General features: G+C 37.3%; 1 protein-coding gene across 1 annotated transcript in view; it reads right to left on the minus strand.

Annotated features, from left to right (window-relative positions):
* LOC107725524 (ras-related protein Rap-1b-like) overlaps positions 1-11,682 on the minus strand; it is a 52,513-nt gene extending 40,831 nt beyond the window's left edge. Inside the window, exons 1-2 of the mRNA XM_016534799.1 lie at positions 11,669-11,682; positions 11,394-11,571 (exon numbers count right to left, since the gene is read on the minus strand). Of these exons, the coding sequence (XP_016390285.1) occupies positions 11,394-11,571; positions 11,669-11,682 (192 nt within the window). The remainder of the gene's footprint in view (positions 1-11,393; positions 11,572-11,668) is intronic.
* Between the last annotated feature and the right edge of the window lie 5,657 nt (positions 11,683-17,339).

The raw sequence follows: 17,339 nt of genomic DNA on the forward strand, positions 1-17,339 counted from the left end.
TTTCGAAACTAAATCATCCGCGATCGTCTTGTCTGTCTCACCCCCTCTCACTCACTCTCCTCACTGGGTAAATGAAGTCTGATCTGTGATGCGACTGTCGTTCGGCACGCTGCATTGAGCAGCCGCGTTCAGTTTTTAATTGTAGTGTCTGTTCTTTTACTGAACTAAATTATTTTTATTACTATAAAAAATCAAAACGACGGTGGGGGTCGGTGACGCGGTGAGCAAGTGACGTAACCGGTGTTGCGGCTTAACACCGGTATCACCGTCAATCGCGGCAAGCCTAATTGGCAGCAAAACATCTTTCTCAATAACTTTGAGAAGGTTTGAAAAATCAAACGTGATAAACTAGAAAAAGAAAGATAAACCTTACTAGGAACTTATGGGGATTTCCACACTTAACTTGTGGAACTTAACTTAGTTCCCTAGTGTGCTTTTACCATTATGCTTTGACAAAGAAACGAGAGAAGCATGTTCCAGAAGTTCGTAAAAACAACCTAATCAATTATGCGCCACTAATAATGAGATACTGATATGATTCAGTGTCCAGCAACCAATCAGAATTGGAGTCTGGTTTAAGGGAGGAGCTACAGAACTCCACTTGATACAGTGGGGAAAATATTTATTTGATCCCCTGCTGATTTTGTAAGTTTGCCCACTTACAAAGAAATGAAGGCTCTGTCATTTTTATGGTAGGTTTATTTTAACGTATAGAGACAGAATATTAACCAAAAAATCCAGAAAAAACACATTATATAAAGGTTAGAAATTGATTTGCATTTCAATGAGTGAAATAAGTATTTGATCCCCAAGCAAAACATCACTTAGTACTTGGTGCAGAAACCCTTGTTGGCAAGTACAGAGGTAAGATGTTTTTTGTAGTTGGTCACCAGGTTTGCACACATCTCAGGAGGGATTTTGATCAACTCCTCTTTACAGATTCTCTCTAAATCCTTAAGGTTTCTTGGCTGTAGTTTGGCAACTCAAAGTTTCAGCCTAGCCAGTCTCCAGACCTCAATCCTATAGAAAATCTGTGGAGGGAGCTGAAACTTCGAGTTGCCAAACGACAGCCAAGAAACCTTAAGGATTTAGAGAGGATCTGTAAAGAGGAGTGGATCAAAATCCCTCCTGAGATGTGTGCAAACCTGGTGACCAACTACAAAAAACGACTTACCTCTGTGATTGCCAACAAGGGTTTCTGCACCAAGTAGTAAGTCATGTTTTGCTTGGGGATCAATTACTTATTTCACTCACTGAAATGCAAATCAATTTCTAACCTTTTTTCTGGATTTTTTTGGTTGATATTCTGGTCTCTATACGTTAAAATAAACCTACCATAAAAATTACACACCCTTAATTTCTTTGTAAGTGGGCAAACTTACAAAATCAGCAGGGGATCAAATAAATATATTCCCCACTGTACTTGGTAGCAATACACCTCATCATGGTCAAGACAGATCTGTGCCTAGAAAATCTGAAGGTAAAAGGAAACTATCAATCAGGTTAATTTGGGTCTACAGTACACTCTGCTCAGTAAAGTGTTGTTGAGTAATCAATAAACGAATTGGCTGAAAAATTACACCTTTCAAGACAAACCAAGAAAGGATCCACATCAACTGCAGGTGCATTCTGAAAAGTGGATGGAACTCATAAGCCTGACTCATGAATATTAATTATCTGATTTAACATTCACCAGTAGTACTTCAAGACAGGTAAGTCTGCACTAGCCATAGTAGGCAACTTTAAAATGGCATTGTTGCATGTGGCCAGCTACAATTTTTGTCAAATGATGGTCAAAACTTTTCAAAAACAATTATATAAAAAAAAAATACAAGTGTTCTCTCCAGTTTTAATGGATGTTATGCCCTGACATATCAGTAAAAATCCACACCCAGAGGGAAATCCCTCTGCAAAGAGGAAATGTTGTATCAGCTATTGCATACAAAAGTGCAGTAATAAACAGCAATCATTAAGCTAATTATGGTCAAAATGTAGGTCCAAATCAATTACATTTATGGTCTCTCAGGAAGATGGATAATTAAACTATAATTGCCTTCTGTTTGAATATATCACGCTAAGAAAAACTATGTTTATAGCAAACAAAGTCATTCAGTCAATTCCAGTGCAAATGGAATTAGGAGGACAGCAGAGGGAAGACAGTCGGCCTGCCGGGATTGCTCGTGCCTGCTGGTGCCTGGCGGCTTTCTTTTCTCGGAGCTGAACAGACTGCTGGGATCTGCAGGGGTGGTTAGCTTTGCTATTCAGAGGAGCGTGGAGAGAAGCACCACTTTCTCCCACGGGATTCATCGGAGGGAGTCTGAACATGTCACTCCATAGAAAAAAGTCAACTGATATTTCAACAAGAGAGGCAAGCGGGAGGTAAAACGCGGCGTGCAGCATCGTACAAATAGGCGAATACTCATATGCAAATATACGTAAGTGCGTGCGCACATCCTGGGAGAGATGAACGCGATACTCATTGGCGCTGGAAAAAATGCATCTTAAAACATAAAAGAGATTGCCGTTCAAAGGATGTGCAAATGTGCAAACAGAGAGACTCATATGCACATGAATGGGTCACGTACATGCAGATGATACATGAGAGCTCTACAGTAGTGCACTAAACACAGTACCTGAGTCTATCTGAAGATGTTGGGATTAATTTCAAATCCACAGAGCTGTTTAAGGACGTACATTTAGAGAGCCACACAAAACAACAACTGGCCTGAGCTGACAGCCACAAATCAGAGCAGCAGACTGGATTAATCTACAAGTGTATGGCTTCAAAGATATCTATAATCAAGGCCCCAATTTAATGAGAACTGCTGCTGTAATGTTGCTGTAAAGGCTCAACATTAAGGACTTTTTCTTGCCAACGCAAACAAGTGTGCATTTCACACAATTATATACAATTTCTAAACAAAAATATGAAAATAATAATTAAATTAAAAATATACAATATATAGAATATAAAATATTTACTAAAACATAATAAAATAATTATAACAATACATATATAATGAATATAATAAAATTCAAAAACAATACAAAAAAATTAATAAGAAAATAGTTTATTTTATCTAAATATAAATTTTTCCATATTTTATGTAGTTTATTTAAAAATATATTTTTGTATTAAACTGTAAATTATAAAAAGTATTTAAAAATAAAATAAAACAAAACAAAATAAAATTTTGTAATCCACTTGGGAACATGTGAGAAACTCCAAATGAACGTTTATGGATGTTACATTGCATCTCAGAGTTTTGTGACAAGAAAGTTTTTTTTTTTTTAATTTTTGGTTGAAACTTGCTAAAACTAATCTCTTATAATTTCTAAAACATTTCTCAATATCCTGCATTTTGATTTTCTATACCTGCTTTTTAAAAGTGAAGTGAGTAATTTCTGAAACAATAGCTTCTCTGGAAAAGAAAAAAAAATATGCTGCCACTTCCGAGTACTTCACTAATGGTCTCATGCATCTATGACCGGAATGCTTTAATTTACTCTATTAAAAGGGTTGTAGTGAACTGAGAACTCCATGAAGACTCTATTAAACCAGTCTTCAACATGGGAATTCTTCAACCCCTTCCTTATCACATTTTAAATTTCCCACAATCTATTACTTTAATGAGGCTGAGTATACATGGCTCTACGGGTCTCTACCATGACCTGTAACCCCATAAACTCAGGAGGCCCCAAGCCTGACCTCTGACTTAGCTCTGGTCTCCTCCTCATGTGTAAAGCCACCCTAAACCACAATAAATGCTAAGAAACCAGTCTATATCCACTGTTATTAAGGGGTCCTTGGAATCCTATAAGCTGGGCTTTGTGTGCCAGGTTCTATCAAAAGTGTTTCCCATGTCCCTGAAGAAAAGCGACAAAACGAAACGCATCAGGCAATCATACGGCCCGTGTTATCTTTTTCTCGGCAGTGGGTTCCTTTGAGCAAAATCTCTTCACTACGGTGCCATAAATAAAACAAACTCTTGAAGCCTTCACAGGTTTTCCAGCAGAAGTAACTTCTCTCAGTAAGTGGTAACACACAAACAATGCGTATTTTGATGTCCGTTTAAACTTTTAGGCTAACTCGTAGCCTTTTTAGAAAAGTGTGCCACAGAAAGCAATGATTTTTGTACTTCTATGATGTTTAGGACAAATATAAGCACAAATCCTTAAAGACTGTGGTGAAAAAATACATCTTTACTACTAATGATTAATCAGCCAATATTTTGTAACCAACACCGTGGTGCTATTTTTCAACATTTTTTATTTATTTAAATTTTTTGTGAATTTTAAGTAAAACACTGATTGACATAAGAGTTAATTTCAATTGTATTATGTATATATATATATGCATTATATCTGTCACTTTTAATATCGTATTGGCATCGGTTATTAGAAAGACATTTGTCGACCTGGTGTAGAATACTTATAATATAGGTATACACAATATATATCAGTATCATATTGTTTACAAATATGTAGTCGATATTGGATATACATTTCCCATATTTTTCCATTACACTACCTTTGTTGTCATCTAACACACAGTTAGAGTTAATCATTAAAAACAGTCATTGAATAATACTGGTAAAATTCCTTTTTCACAGTGTACCTTATAATATTGTGATGCCTAAAATCACCTGTAGCATTGATTTTAGTTTGTAATTACATTTTTTTACTTATATATATATATATATACACACACATATACATATACATATACATATATACACACATACATATATACATACATTATAATAAAATATATCTGGTGTAAAAATGAAAATTAATGTCAAAATTAAGACTGACATGGGCTCTGACAAAAACTTTCTTTAAATGCTTTTATGTGATCATGAAGATGTGATCTTTATGAAAGTCTTTATCTTGTGCCCATTTAACAGGCTAGGCCAAGTTTATAAAAGATAAATGAATGTTTAATAGCATTTAGAACCAGTCAGTAAAAATGGCCACAAGTATATCCGCCATGAAGTAAAACATCCCCATACAAAATTGAACCCCAGTAGAGTTGTGGCAGATAAGGCTACAGGTGAGCGATACGCCAGACTTGGCTAAACTCAGAGCCAAAGGTGCTGTTGCAGTCAGGATGGAGCCAATAACCAGCCAGCAAAGTTATTAGCACCTCAGCTAGCAGCCGGCTACGGATGTGCTATCACGTGCTATCAGCTCCGGTGAATTTAGCATGGCAAACTCATAGCCTGCAGTAAATCTGTGTCAAAGAAACACAGTCTAGTGGTAATGACTACATAAACTGGTCTCTTGTCTGTAATTAACACAAACCACAGCAGGGCTGAAAACAAACACCATATTTGTTGCGTTTTTTTACACGGCTCTTTTTCTAACTCAAATCTGGATGAAACCATGTAATCATCTCTAGGAACAAGCACAAGGCCATTACATCAGAGACAGTCTGAAATAAAAGGTATAATGACATAGCAGTCTGGCTCACTGTTTGCCATTAATTGTTTTCAACCGGTTCAAAAGAAATTTAATTGTGTCAAATGATCTATCAGAACTTAGACTTACTAACAAACAAAAGGCTTATTATGAGCAATGTTTATGAATGAGACAACATTGTTGATGATCAAGAACATTTAAAGGTTTAAAATGCTAATATGCTAATATGCTAAACCTTTTGATCTGAGCTACAGCAGCATTAAAAAACAACTTGAAAAGATTCAGTGGCCCACGTAACAGATAGAAAAGGCTTTTGTTTTGGTAAATGATGCAGTTTTAACTGGCCCTGTCAAAAAAATCTGTGTTGAAGCCCAACATGTTATTTGCAAGTCAATCAACTCACCTAGGTTACAGGTTGTCAAGGAGAATGAGTGAAAACAAACATGGAGTAGCAATCACGGTTTCACTATCAGACATTTCCTCCTGATGCAACGAATCGGTGGGGGCTCTGCTGAGAAAGCATCTAAAATGATTTACCAAAGTGAACATTTGCTCTTTTTCTCACATCCTCTCAACCAGCGTGGTCTCAATTTCTGTTCGCAGAAACAGAAAATCTAAATTCTGTCACCATTTACTCACCCTCATGTCATTCCAAAACCTATTTTCGCTGACCAAAAAAAGGAATGTTAGGCAGGATGTTCATGTTGCTCTTTTCCATACAATAACTGTGAATGGTGACCAAGCTTCAAAAATGACAAAAAAAAGCACCATGAAAGTATCAAAACAATAGTTCATACACTTTTAAAAATAAAGGATCTAAAAGGGGGTTTATGCAGTGATGCCATAGAAGAACCATTTTTGGTTCCCCAAAGAACCTTTAAGTAAACAGTTCCACTCTAAACAAATCCATTTGTGGGTTCAAAATGTTCTATGGATGGTTAAAGGTTCTTCATGGAACCATAGATACCAATAAAAAATCTTTTTGACCTTTATGATCCACACACTAGTGGTCTTTATAGCTCTCAAATCTCATTTATGCAATTTGAACAAACACATATTCAATATTTATTCAACATTCAGCCTGGTGTGATGTTATTTTTCTCTCATTTTTGGAGTTTGACCAATTTTTGGTCGCCATTCACTTTCACTGTATGCAAAAGTACAGCATGAACATTCTGCAAAGCATCTCCTTTTGTGTTTCACGGACGAAAGTCATACAGGTTTGTGTGACTAACTGCAAACTATTCCTTTAAAATGTAACTCAAAAACATCTGAACTGGCATTTACACTGAGGTACAATTTTAGCCCCACTTCTGATCTAGTTACACTAAACTACAAGGCAACTGATGCCCACAACAATTACAAAGACTGGCTCAAAGGGCAGGGGTGTCAAACAAGGTAAAAGGCAATAGCACGATTCTGATTGCTAGAACCAGTAAGCTGCTTAGAGACTGGAAAACAACAAGTCGGGAGGCAGATTATGGAAGGAAAAGGAGCAACGGGAGACGAGATCAATGAGAACTCAGTCCAACCTCTAGTGTCAAATGTCAACACATGGCAGGGCATCTAACATCTGACTAACTACAGCATATAGACCCCAGGGATGCGTTTACACACACACACACACACACACACAGGCTAATTCTCTGCAGACAAATGAGCAATGCTGCTTCATGAACTTGTTGCTCAAACCATTTCATTGTGCATTTCTAAATCAGATCTCAGCCTAATAGGAGGTGTCATCATAAAGGTTGGGTAGTAGATCTAATATTTATGTGCATAATAAACTAACATTGTGAACATATGGATGATTACACTATGCTTTTTCCAATTTATATTGATTTTTAGGCTATTTCAGGCCTTGCGTCAATCCTGAAATAAAGCACTTAGACATAAGACATTTTGATAATCAGTTCAGTGAGTTTTTTTTCCTCAAAATGTAATGCTCAAAAACACTCCTTTAAAGCAGATTTTTATTTTATTTTATTTTGGCAGTTTAGCCAAAACAATCGTGCCATGAAACGTACAGAGACTTAAGCCATTTCAGAGACAATATGTAGGCCTACATAAAACCATGTTTAATAAGGCTGAAAAATATCTAGATTTTCTTTTTTTAATCAATATTATAAATTTCATCCAGCCCTTAAAAAGCCTTTAAATATAACACTCTCTCCTGTTCAAAAGTTTGGGATCAGTAATATGTTTTTATTAGAAGTCTCTTACACTGCTGCATTTATTTAACAGTAATATTGTGAGATTACAATTTAAAATACATCTTTACTATTTTAACATTTTAAAATTTAATTTCCTGTGATTCAGAAGCCATTACTCAAGTCTTCTGTGCCACATTATTGTGCTGCTTAATATTTTTGAGGAAATCATGATACATTTTTTTTGTCAGGATTCTTTGATAAAGAACAGTATTTATTTGAAATAGAAATCTTGTATAACATTATTAATGTCTTCACTGTCTTCAGAGACAAATTGATACTTTATCAATGCAGTGCATCCTTGTTGAATAAAAGCAGCATTTTCTTTCAAGAAATTAAAAAAAAAAAACATATTACTGACAACATTTTTCAACATCAGCGTACATTTATAAAGCAACAACAAATATCTGAATTTCAATGTGCTCATAAGTGTCATTCGAATGTCTATTTCTGGATCATAGACTCAGAAAAGGCCCCAATCTTGCAAGTCACAAATAGCGTCCACAGTCATGGCTTACATGCTTAAATGAGGACAATGATGTGTGGGAATAGATGGAGGAATTGCTTTGGGATTAGCGTTAGAAAACGTGAGTGTCAAGCTGAGCTACACCACATTAGCTCAGTAACCCTTGGAAACAACTTGAGAGCCAATTCTGAATTCTTACACTGAGATCCACTTGATATCTGCTAAAAACAAAGTATATTTACAATATCAAACCCACAGCTCTCTTTACACTCACTTGGTCTCGCACAATCACATGACTTAAAAGGAGGAAGGAAGGCGTGACAGGGCCACCAGGTTTCATGAGGCCCTTTGGCCTAAAGAGGAAGTGGTCCAATTTGCTGAGGGACGCCAACAGCCTTCTTTTCCCCAGACTGTCATGCTCTTCCTCTCCATAGCATCTCCTTTCCTTTCTGCTCAGTTGGTTCATCTAAAAGTCTCAAAAAGTTACCGACAGTTGGCAGTTAATGTTTTGTCATCTCATTACCCACTGGCTTCAAAACGCTATTCCATTTCCTAGTCAAATGTCAAAGCCTTGGTGGGAAACCACAGCACTTACTAATGCCATAGCTGTTCTCAATACTCAATATTCAATATCAGGGCCTCAAGAGGTAAAGTTTAAGGATCTGAAACTGAAAAACCCACAATCAACCATATATATACCAGTTACAGACCCATAATATAGTGACATTAGAACAATACAGAGCGTAATTCAGACTAGCAGGCTGGTTATTCAGACACGGCCCTCCAGAGGAATCAGTCCCGACAGCTGTATTAGAACTGTCATTTACAAAGTCAAAGAGATATTTGCTTCCCTGACAGACCCCGTGTTTGTTTGCATATGGTTTGACTCCCACAAGAACGCTGCTGGGAAGTTCTGATACAGCTCAAAGCAATAACCACACTGTAACCGCAACAATCGCGACTATAATTATACATAACAACTAGGAACTACACGAAAGCGTTACCTGAAATCGACACATCATAGCAGACGTGGCTCTAAACGTTTCTTCCAGGACCCAACCCAGATTTTTAAAGGGTGTTCAAACGGTGGGCGGCCTTCTTTGAAAGGAAGTCCACATCTCTTCATTTTGTTATTTTCAACAGAGCCTACAGACCGGCATTCCTCTGTGCCCAAGAGGACACACTATCACGGGGATTTCCTTCCTCTTGCTCTAGGAGGGACAGGATCGGGGTCAGACCCCACTAGGGTGAGGTCGTCCCGACCCAACACTCCAAAAAAGATCTGTGCCAAGTACTGGTATGGTAACAAGCTTGGCTTCTCAATTCGAGAATTTGGACATGTATGTACACATGTATAAATTACACATTTTTTAACTCAAACTTGATGACATAGGTAAACAGGACACAAGAAAAAAAGATGCAAAAACAAAGCTATGACTGCGTTAACTCATATTTCACACGAAGTTAGTGAACTGACAAAAGAGTTTTGACACAGGAAATGTAAGGGTGTACATACACTTATCTGCCTTTGGCAGTGACAGATATATTGCTGCCTACTTTTCCGTGATTGGGAATGACAAGTGTTTGCTCAATACCCCCTCAAAAACAGGAAACGGTGTTCACTTGATTGGTGGTTGCACAAGTTGTCATAAATATTGCAGCAAACATAAACCTATACAAATTCCACAAAGCCTAAATGGAGTTTTGAACCATTTTACAGTGGAAAGGTGGCACAGAAGCTCTATGTATTCCACAAATAAAGGTGTATTTACACAATGGAGTAAATTAAAATAATACAAAGATTAAAATAATGCTAGGAAATTCTGAATATAGAAATACAATGTGAAATTAAAAATATAAACTATGAAAATGTTAATTCATAATATATGCTTAAATGTGCAGTCACATTGGCTAGTTTTTCAGCAAAATTTCACAGGCAAAAAAAAAAAAGGTTCATCATCAATAGCATACCTATTTATGAAGCAGAGCTCCCATTAAAGTCACTGTCAAATCAAGCAGTTTTCTGTTGGTGAGTGCGGCCAATTTGTGTGACAAACTTGAAGAGTGAAATCTGCATCGGAAACATTTCGCCATCACACAAGACTCCCAATCGTGCGAATTCCCATTGGAATGACTAGATTTCGTCCATAAAAATTGCAGAAAAATGGTAAACGTGGCCGCACCTTAAGGCTGCACTGATGCTGCATTTCATTCCCACAGAAGCAAAGCAGCATCAGATGCAGATACTATGTGCTTAAGGGGAATCTGGCATATTTTAGTAGTTATTTGCGACATGGCATTTCTACACAGACTTTATAGCAGACACAAAGCCACCTCAGAGCAGGCTGTGTAGAGACACCTTTGGAGAAAGGCTGTTTTAATTTGACAAGAGCCCCGTCATTAAAGATCAAGCCATTAAAAATGCATGGAGAAGCAACAGGATCTTCTTTAACAACCTCTTTGAGAGACTTCAGCCTCATATCCCTTCTCAGAGGACAATATTCAAAATGTCACATCCAACTAGGAGTCTATAAGGGCCCCGTGATGTTTCCTGGTCTATGAAGTGGAATGCAACATGAGTTTTTTTTTTTTTTTTAAATATAATTCTTTCCGTAACCCTGAAAAGCAGGAGTGCAAAGTATTCCTACGTGAGCTGACAGTCACTCCACCGTGAAAGAAAACCGAGTCATTTTCTCCAATTCTTCTTGAATGAACTAGTCATCTCCCTCGACTGAGGAACAGAACAGAACAGAACTAGGCGGGGCCGGTAATCAGTCAAATCTAGAAGGAAAGACTGCGTTGGAAGCGCCAAATGTGCCTTTTATCACAATGCCTGACACTCCTTATCCATCTCTTTACGTAAACCGTGTCGAAAAATGCAGCTTTGACGGTTAGAAGCCGATAATCTGTGCTTCGTTAAACTACTCATTCGTACAACTTTTCCATTTCCGCTATAACTTCCACAGTGCCGTGGGCATGAGACAACAAAAAACACCATTCTTCACGCAACAGAACACCGCAAACCTCGCGCGCTTCTACACAAAGTTCCCAGCGATCATTTTCGCCATTAAGCCGAGTCTGGCAAATCTAAGGAGTTGAATTGTTTCACTCCAGCTCCGCCATATTCTAGACATCTGAACTGCTCTTCCGCAAACCCTTTACCGGTCTGCTTTGCAACATTGTAACATTCCGCCGTTCAGCCGCTACAATGTCCCTAATCCCCTCATAGTTCCCGAGCAATACACGCGCCGTTACGACTGTAATGCCACAGAATCTCGCGCAAATGCGATACTTACAGCAATCCGCTCCAGCTCCAGCCAGTCAGTCCGTCTGCGCCTGTGAAAGAGCTGCTTGCCTCTGAGAGGGTGGGTGAGGTTTAGAGTCGAGCATGACGTTACAGCCTCGGTTTCAGCACCGTACGCTCCTGAGCTCTGCCTACAATTGAGCTTAACGGGAAACGGAGAACGAGCGCTGCTAAATGTGCCACATGGAAGTGACAGTGTCGATGGATATGTACAGTACCTACAGTACAAGATAGGGAAAGAATGCTGAGGGGGGTGGGGGGGAGTACTGTAGTGGTATCATAGGTCGGCTACTCTGCTCTCTAAGATATCGGCAGTCAAAAAACCAATATCGATCGACCACTAGTCTTGATCGCATTACATGTCCATATCACTTCGCCAAATGATTTGAGTATTTCAAAGGTCCTTAACATTACAACCTAACAACATTAAAAGAACCAAACCCCACAATGACACTGGCCAAACAAATAAATATAGTAAACAATCGGATAAAAACGACAGATCATGTCCATGTTTTTGTCACAAAATTACGTTTTATTATGTACAGAAAGCTACTCTCTCCCCCGCTCTCTCCCTCACAGACGCACATACAGTTACACGTTAACATACGCGCTAATGCTGGTAGCGCTACTCTGACGATTTTATCAGTAACAGTTTAATAACTTAAAAACTACATGACTTCTTACAAGCGAGGTAACAACAACGGCGCTGTTCGTGAAGAAAATTAAATTAAAGTTACACTATTGCTAGAGACATTGCTGCCGAACACTTTTGAGAGATGCACAGACTCACAGAGGTAATCAATCTCTGTCTCTCTCTCTCTAATAACTTAGTTAATAACTGCATTAGTCTGCTATCAATGTCTCAAGCCTCCGTTACTAGGTTTAAAGGGGTCATATGATGCGATTTCAATTTTTCCTTTCTCTTTGGAGTGTTACAAGCTCTTGGTGCATAAAGAAGATCTGTAAAGTTGCAAAGACTAAAGTCTCAAATCCAAAGAGATATTCCTTATAAAAGTTAAGAGTCAGCCACACCTACCTAAGTAATACCATGTTGCTGGTATCCCAAGGTACTTCAACAATGGTACATGTCAAGAAAACACAGTATTACAAGGATAGTAGTAAAAAAAATATATGGTAGTAGTCCCACGGTACTTTTAGTTACTTTTTCTTTACTGATTTTAAACATGTAATTATTACTCACTTTCCTTTATATTTAAATTTATATATATATTTAAATTTATATATATATATACACACACACATACACTACGGGGCCGTTGAATGCTTGAATCTGATTCGCACTGATAGCTGGCCAATCAGAGCACACCTCGCTTTTCAGACCGATGAGCTTTGTAAAAATCGACGCGTTTCAGAAAGGCGGGGCATAGAGGAGAAACAATAATGTACAGTATGTGGAAAATAATGTGTTTTTTTTACCTTAAACCGCATAAACACATATCATTACACCAAATACACAAAATAATGTTCTTTTTAGCAACATCATATGACCCCTTTAAGTTGTATTTACAACAATGTTCCAGAACAGTTCAATCCAAATATTCAGATGTGTGCAGCACATTTTATGGAGGACGAGGACTGTTTCCTGGAGAGTAGCCTACAATGCTGGTGTCTTTTTCTGTAAAGTGGGGCAATTCCAACTTTGCAAGGACAGTCTGGCGCTTCATGACTCACAGCCTGTAAGTATGTTTTTATATTTAAAGAATTTGCCACTGATGATTCAAACATGAGTTTTGAACAGTGTAGAACACAAAATAATGTTCTTTTTAGAAACATCATATGACCCCTTTAAAATGACATTTTGGAATTAGCAATGGAGGCGTTGGATGAGATGCGGAAGAAATAATCCTACTCTCAGTAGAGTTTTAAGTTGAAAAACCGGACAAATGCCCTGAAATATATCATCTGATCGATGTCTTGAGGTGTGGCAACCGTAGTACAAGCGGAACAATTTACTTCGGTCCATTGAATTCTTAGAAAATAATGCACACCCGAGGTGTAACGGCCACTCCGCCATCACCACCTCAGGTGTGCATTATTTTCGAAGAATTCAACGGACCGAAGTCAATTATACCTTACATATATAAGAGTTCAGATGCAAAAGCCCTCTAAGTGCCATCTGAAATTTTCATCTAAAATGAGCATGTCCCTTTGTCCCTTTTCCATGCAATTAAAGTGAAATAATTGAACAAATATAGGAGCCTGATAAAAATGCTCACTATAGAAGAAAATTTCAGACGGGACTTTTGCATCTGAACTCTTCATATATGTGTGTGTGTGTGCACCTATACATACACTTTTTTTATGCATTGTCTATATAAAAAAAATAGTGCTACTATGTCTTGTCAGGGTGAGAATTTAAAAATGATTTACAGAAAATGTTATAAAATTATGCAATATCAATGGCAATGTTTTCTTTCAGTGAATGCAAGATTTCTTACTATTTCAAAAACTTATATGACAGTTTTTGTATCTGGTTGTCCCATACTGAATGACAGGGATGAGAAAACATATTTCGTGACAAAGATTATAACTGATTCAAACTGATCCGAAAGATTGCACCCAAATACAGAAAAATCTATATATTTCACTACTATTTTGTCAGTGTTTCTACATGTTTATGCAATATTTTGACCGTAATAATAAAAAAATAAACCCCACTGAATTAAGTCATACCACTTTACAGAAGAATAGATCCTTTTGCTTCTTTTTGTTAGTGTTTCTACATATTTATGCAATGCCTTATTTGACTGTGACCATCTAAAAACAACCCAAATCACACTGAATTGAGTCGTGGCACTTTTAAACATTTTCCGTGGTGCATTTCAATGGCATCATTCTAGCCCCAGTATGGCATGAATGGTCTCCTATTCTCCAGAGCAGCAACTCTCATCCGTCAGAGGCTGACTCTGCCACGCTGGGGGAAAAATCCTCAGTGCCAGTCAAATGGCTCATTGAGAGCAACTAGGAGAAGCCAGGAATGCCAAGTATGCTCTCTGGCATCAGGAATGCAGGCCCACTCCCTGCTGTGGACTAGCATCCCCTCCCCTCTGCCAACAGTCATGTGGCCCTGAGCTACATGAGAGCTGAGATGTCTTCTATCGGTGGGGTCCTTAAATGCGGATCAGTGAGCAGTGTGCAGTTATGCTGGTCTCACTAAATGGGGCAAGTGAGAGACGAGACAATATTAGTATGTCGCCGCTATATCAGCATTTGGCTCGGCTGGGGAATGACTGGGTGAAAGGGAGAACATCATATGAGACTGAACCACTGAACTAAATGGAGAAAAGAGGAATCAGATGTACAATTTTGTTTTCAGAACTGTGAAAGTCTGTGGGTGATGAGGCAAATACACTTTAGTTAGAGTAGACAGCATATTTAATGTAACACAAAGGAAAACGAGGCTGTGAAGGATATAGTTAGTCTGTTTAATGGGTTGTACTATTGAGGAAAAAGATTCAAGGTAAAAAAAATTAAATGTGACCACAGCTTCATTTTTATTCAGGTTAAATAAAATAAAAAAATAGAATAAATAATAGCTAGCCTATAATAATAACAACTACATAAAAATTCTAATACTAATAAGGATAACTGATTATAATTTACTTAACCCAAAAATGGTTTTCATAAGTATTTGGGTGCAATGTGACAAAACCTACGTAATTAGTGTGCAATTCCAGTAAACGCAGAGTTAAATAGGGAAAAGAGGGACGTGAGCTATATATTTGCATTCAAAACTGTTAAGGTCTGTAAAAATTTAGGTAAATATCAGTATTTAAAATATTTATGCCTCATTTATCAGAAATTTTGAACATCCAAACTACTTAGCAGATGCAGAAATGAACATGTTGGATAGATAAACATTTTTCAATGCTCAAATCCTTGTTTTTATGCAAATTTGAAATGTACTAGATAATCCTAGTTTTACAAAGTGTGATTTGTTACAGGAAAACTAATAGGGAAATGATAAATGAGCATAATTGCACCCACACAAGCTGCATGTTTATTGGATAATAAAAATGTAATCTTATTGAGATTTTTTTTTTTACTGAGCTGTTCTATTCATATTTTGAACCATGTATTTTATTCTACATCCATACATTATGTCTTATAGCACTCCTCTCAAATTTATTTTATTTTGTTATACTGCATCTTATTCTCAAACGTCAGGGCACAAAGCCAGAAGAGGAAGCCATTGCATAAATCTGATTGTCAATATGCATGAATAGTTCTGTCCTGTTTTTGTAATGATATGTATATCGTGTAATTTTCCATCTTGCGGGGTGGAGCCAAAGACAAATTTCCGTGCGAGTAGACAATAAAGATCATCTTTTCCCAAACAACTACTTACAGACCATATTGTTTTACTGCATATGGCTATATATTAAAGTAATAACAATAATTGAGCAGTATTGAGATGGCCAGCCACTGTAGGAGAAACTAATTCTTCTAACAGTGTCTAAGAGGAACTCCTATCGGTGAGGGTGGGTGGAAACTATTCTTAGCTACATCTTCCTGTTACGGTGGATGTTCAAAGTTTCTCTATAACAATTACAAGCTATTAGATTCTTTGTTGTCATCGTCCAAGTGCTACATATGCCAAATAAAGGAGAGTAACATGGAGTGAGAGTATTAACACTGAAGCTTTAGAGAAGTTTATTCAGTTGTGTGCGTGTGCATGTATTTCTGTTCAAGTCTTATCCAAGAGAGAGCGCTGTTGCTCCATATAGCCTACAGGCACAACTAAAATGCAAGTCTACAGTACAAATTGGGAAGTCTATAATGGCTGGTGAAAGCTGTCTGTTAGCATGCCCATGCAGACGTATATGGCCTGCACACTATTAAATATTAAGCTTCCATAAGGGGGTTTAAGCAGTGATGCCATAGAAAAAGCATTTTGGGCTCCCCACAGAACCTTTCACTGAACAGTTCTTAAAACAACCTTTTTTTTCCTTGATGTGGAAGACAACAAATAAACATTTGTTTCACTATAAGGAACCTTCTGAGTAATAGAAGTGTTTCAGGGACGTTAAAGATTTTTCATGGAACCAGAGTTGCCAAAAAATAAAAATAAATTTAAAGAGTGCATGTTGCCATATTTAGTTAAGGGATTATATTTTCTTTATACTGTATTATATTTTACCACTGAAGTTTTGTAGGGTATTGAGTGATATCAATATTTTCCCCAGTCTTTTCCCCCCTTGTATAGTACTTTAAATGAGCAAATACACAAATATGATGCTCATATTACATTTTTATAATTGTACACAACGTCAACAATCTTAGTTGTAAGAGTTATCACAGGAACAAGATGTTCTTTATCTCTTCCTGATGCCATGACTCAGCTTGTGTGAACTAAAGTCACTAGATTAATGGGAACATCCTTACAAAACATGAAAAACTAGTACTGATGAGAAGTCTAACTAAACAGAGAAAGCTGTATGGATAAAAATCACACGATGTGAGATTCAAATACAAGAAAAAACTGAAAACAGCCATCTCCATAAAAAAAAAAAGAAAGAAAAAGACTTCCTTCTCTGATGAAAAAGTGGGGCTGTGGCTTTTATGGAAAGGCTTGGCTAGATCATATTGCTCAATAACAATCATCTACGTCAAGGTTCTTTTCAAAGCTGCCAATATGCAACTTCAGCTTTGCAAAGACATGTCACTATCTGTGGAAGAACGTCTCAGTAGAGGAGCGGATTTCCATGAAAATCGGGACCATAAATAACATTTAACCTGATTAACAATCACTCCAACCATCTATACCAATTTCACTTACGGTTTTACACCTGGTCAGGTTGTTTCACCTGCCATTTTGTGTAGTTAAAAAAAAAAAAAAAAAAAAACCACAAAAAGTTAAACATGGTACTCACTCTCTCTTTGCTTGTCTTAGTAACTGTCACTTTCAACATAACAA

The sequence above is a fragment of the Sinocyclocheilus rhinocerous genome, unplaced genomic scaffold, assembly GCF_001515625.1.
Source record: "Sinocyclocheilus rhinocerous isolate Xijiao unplaced genomic scaffold, SAMN03320098_v1.1 scaffold153, whole genome shotgun sequence".
Classification (NCBI taxonomy): domain Eukaryota; kingdom Metazoa; phylum Chordata; class Actinopteri; order Cypriniformes; family Cyprinidae; genus Sinocyclocheilus; species Sinocyclocheilus rhinocerous.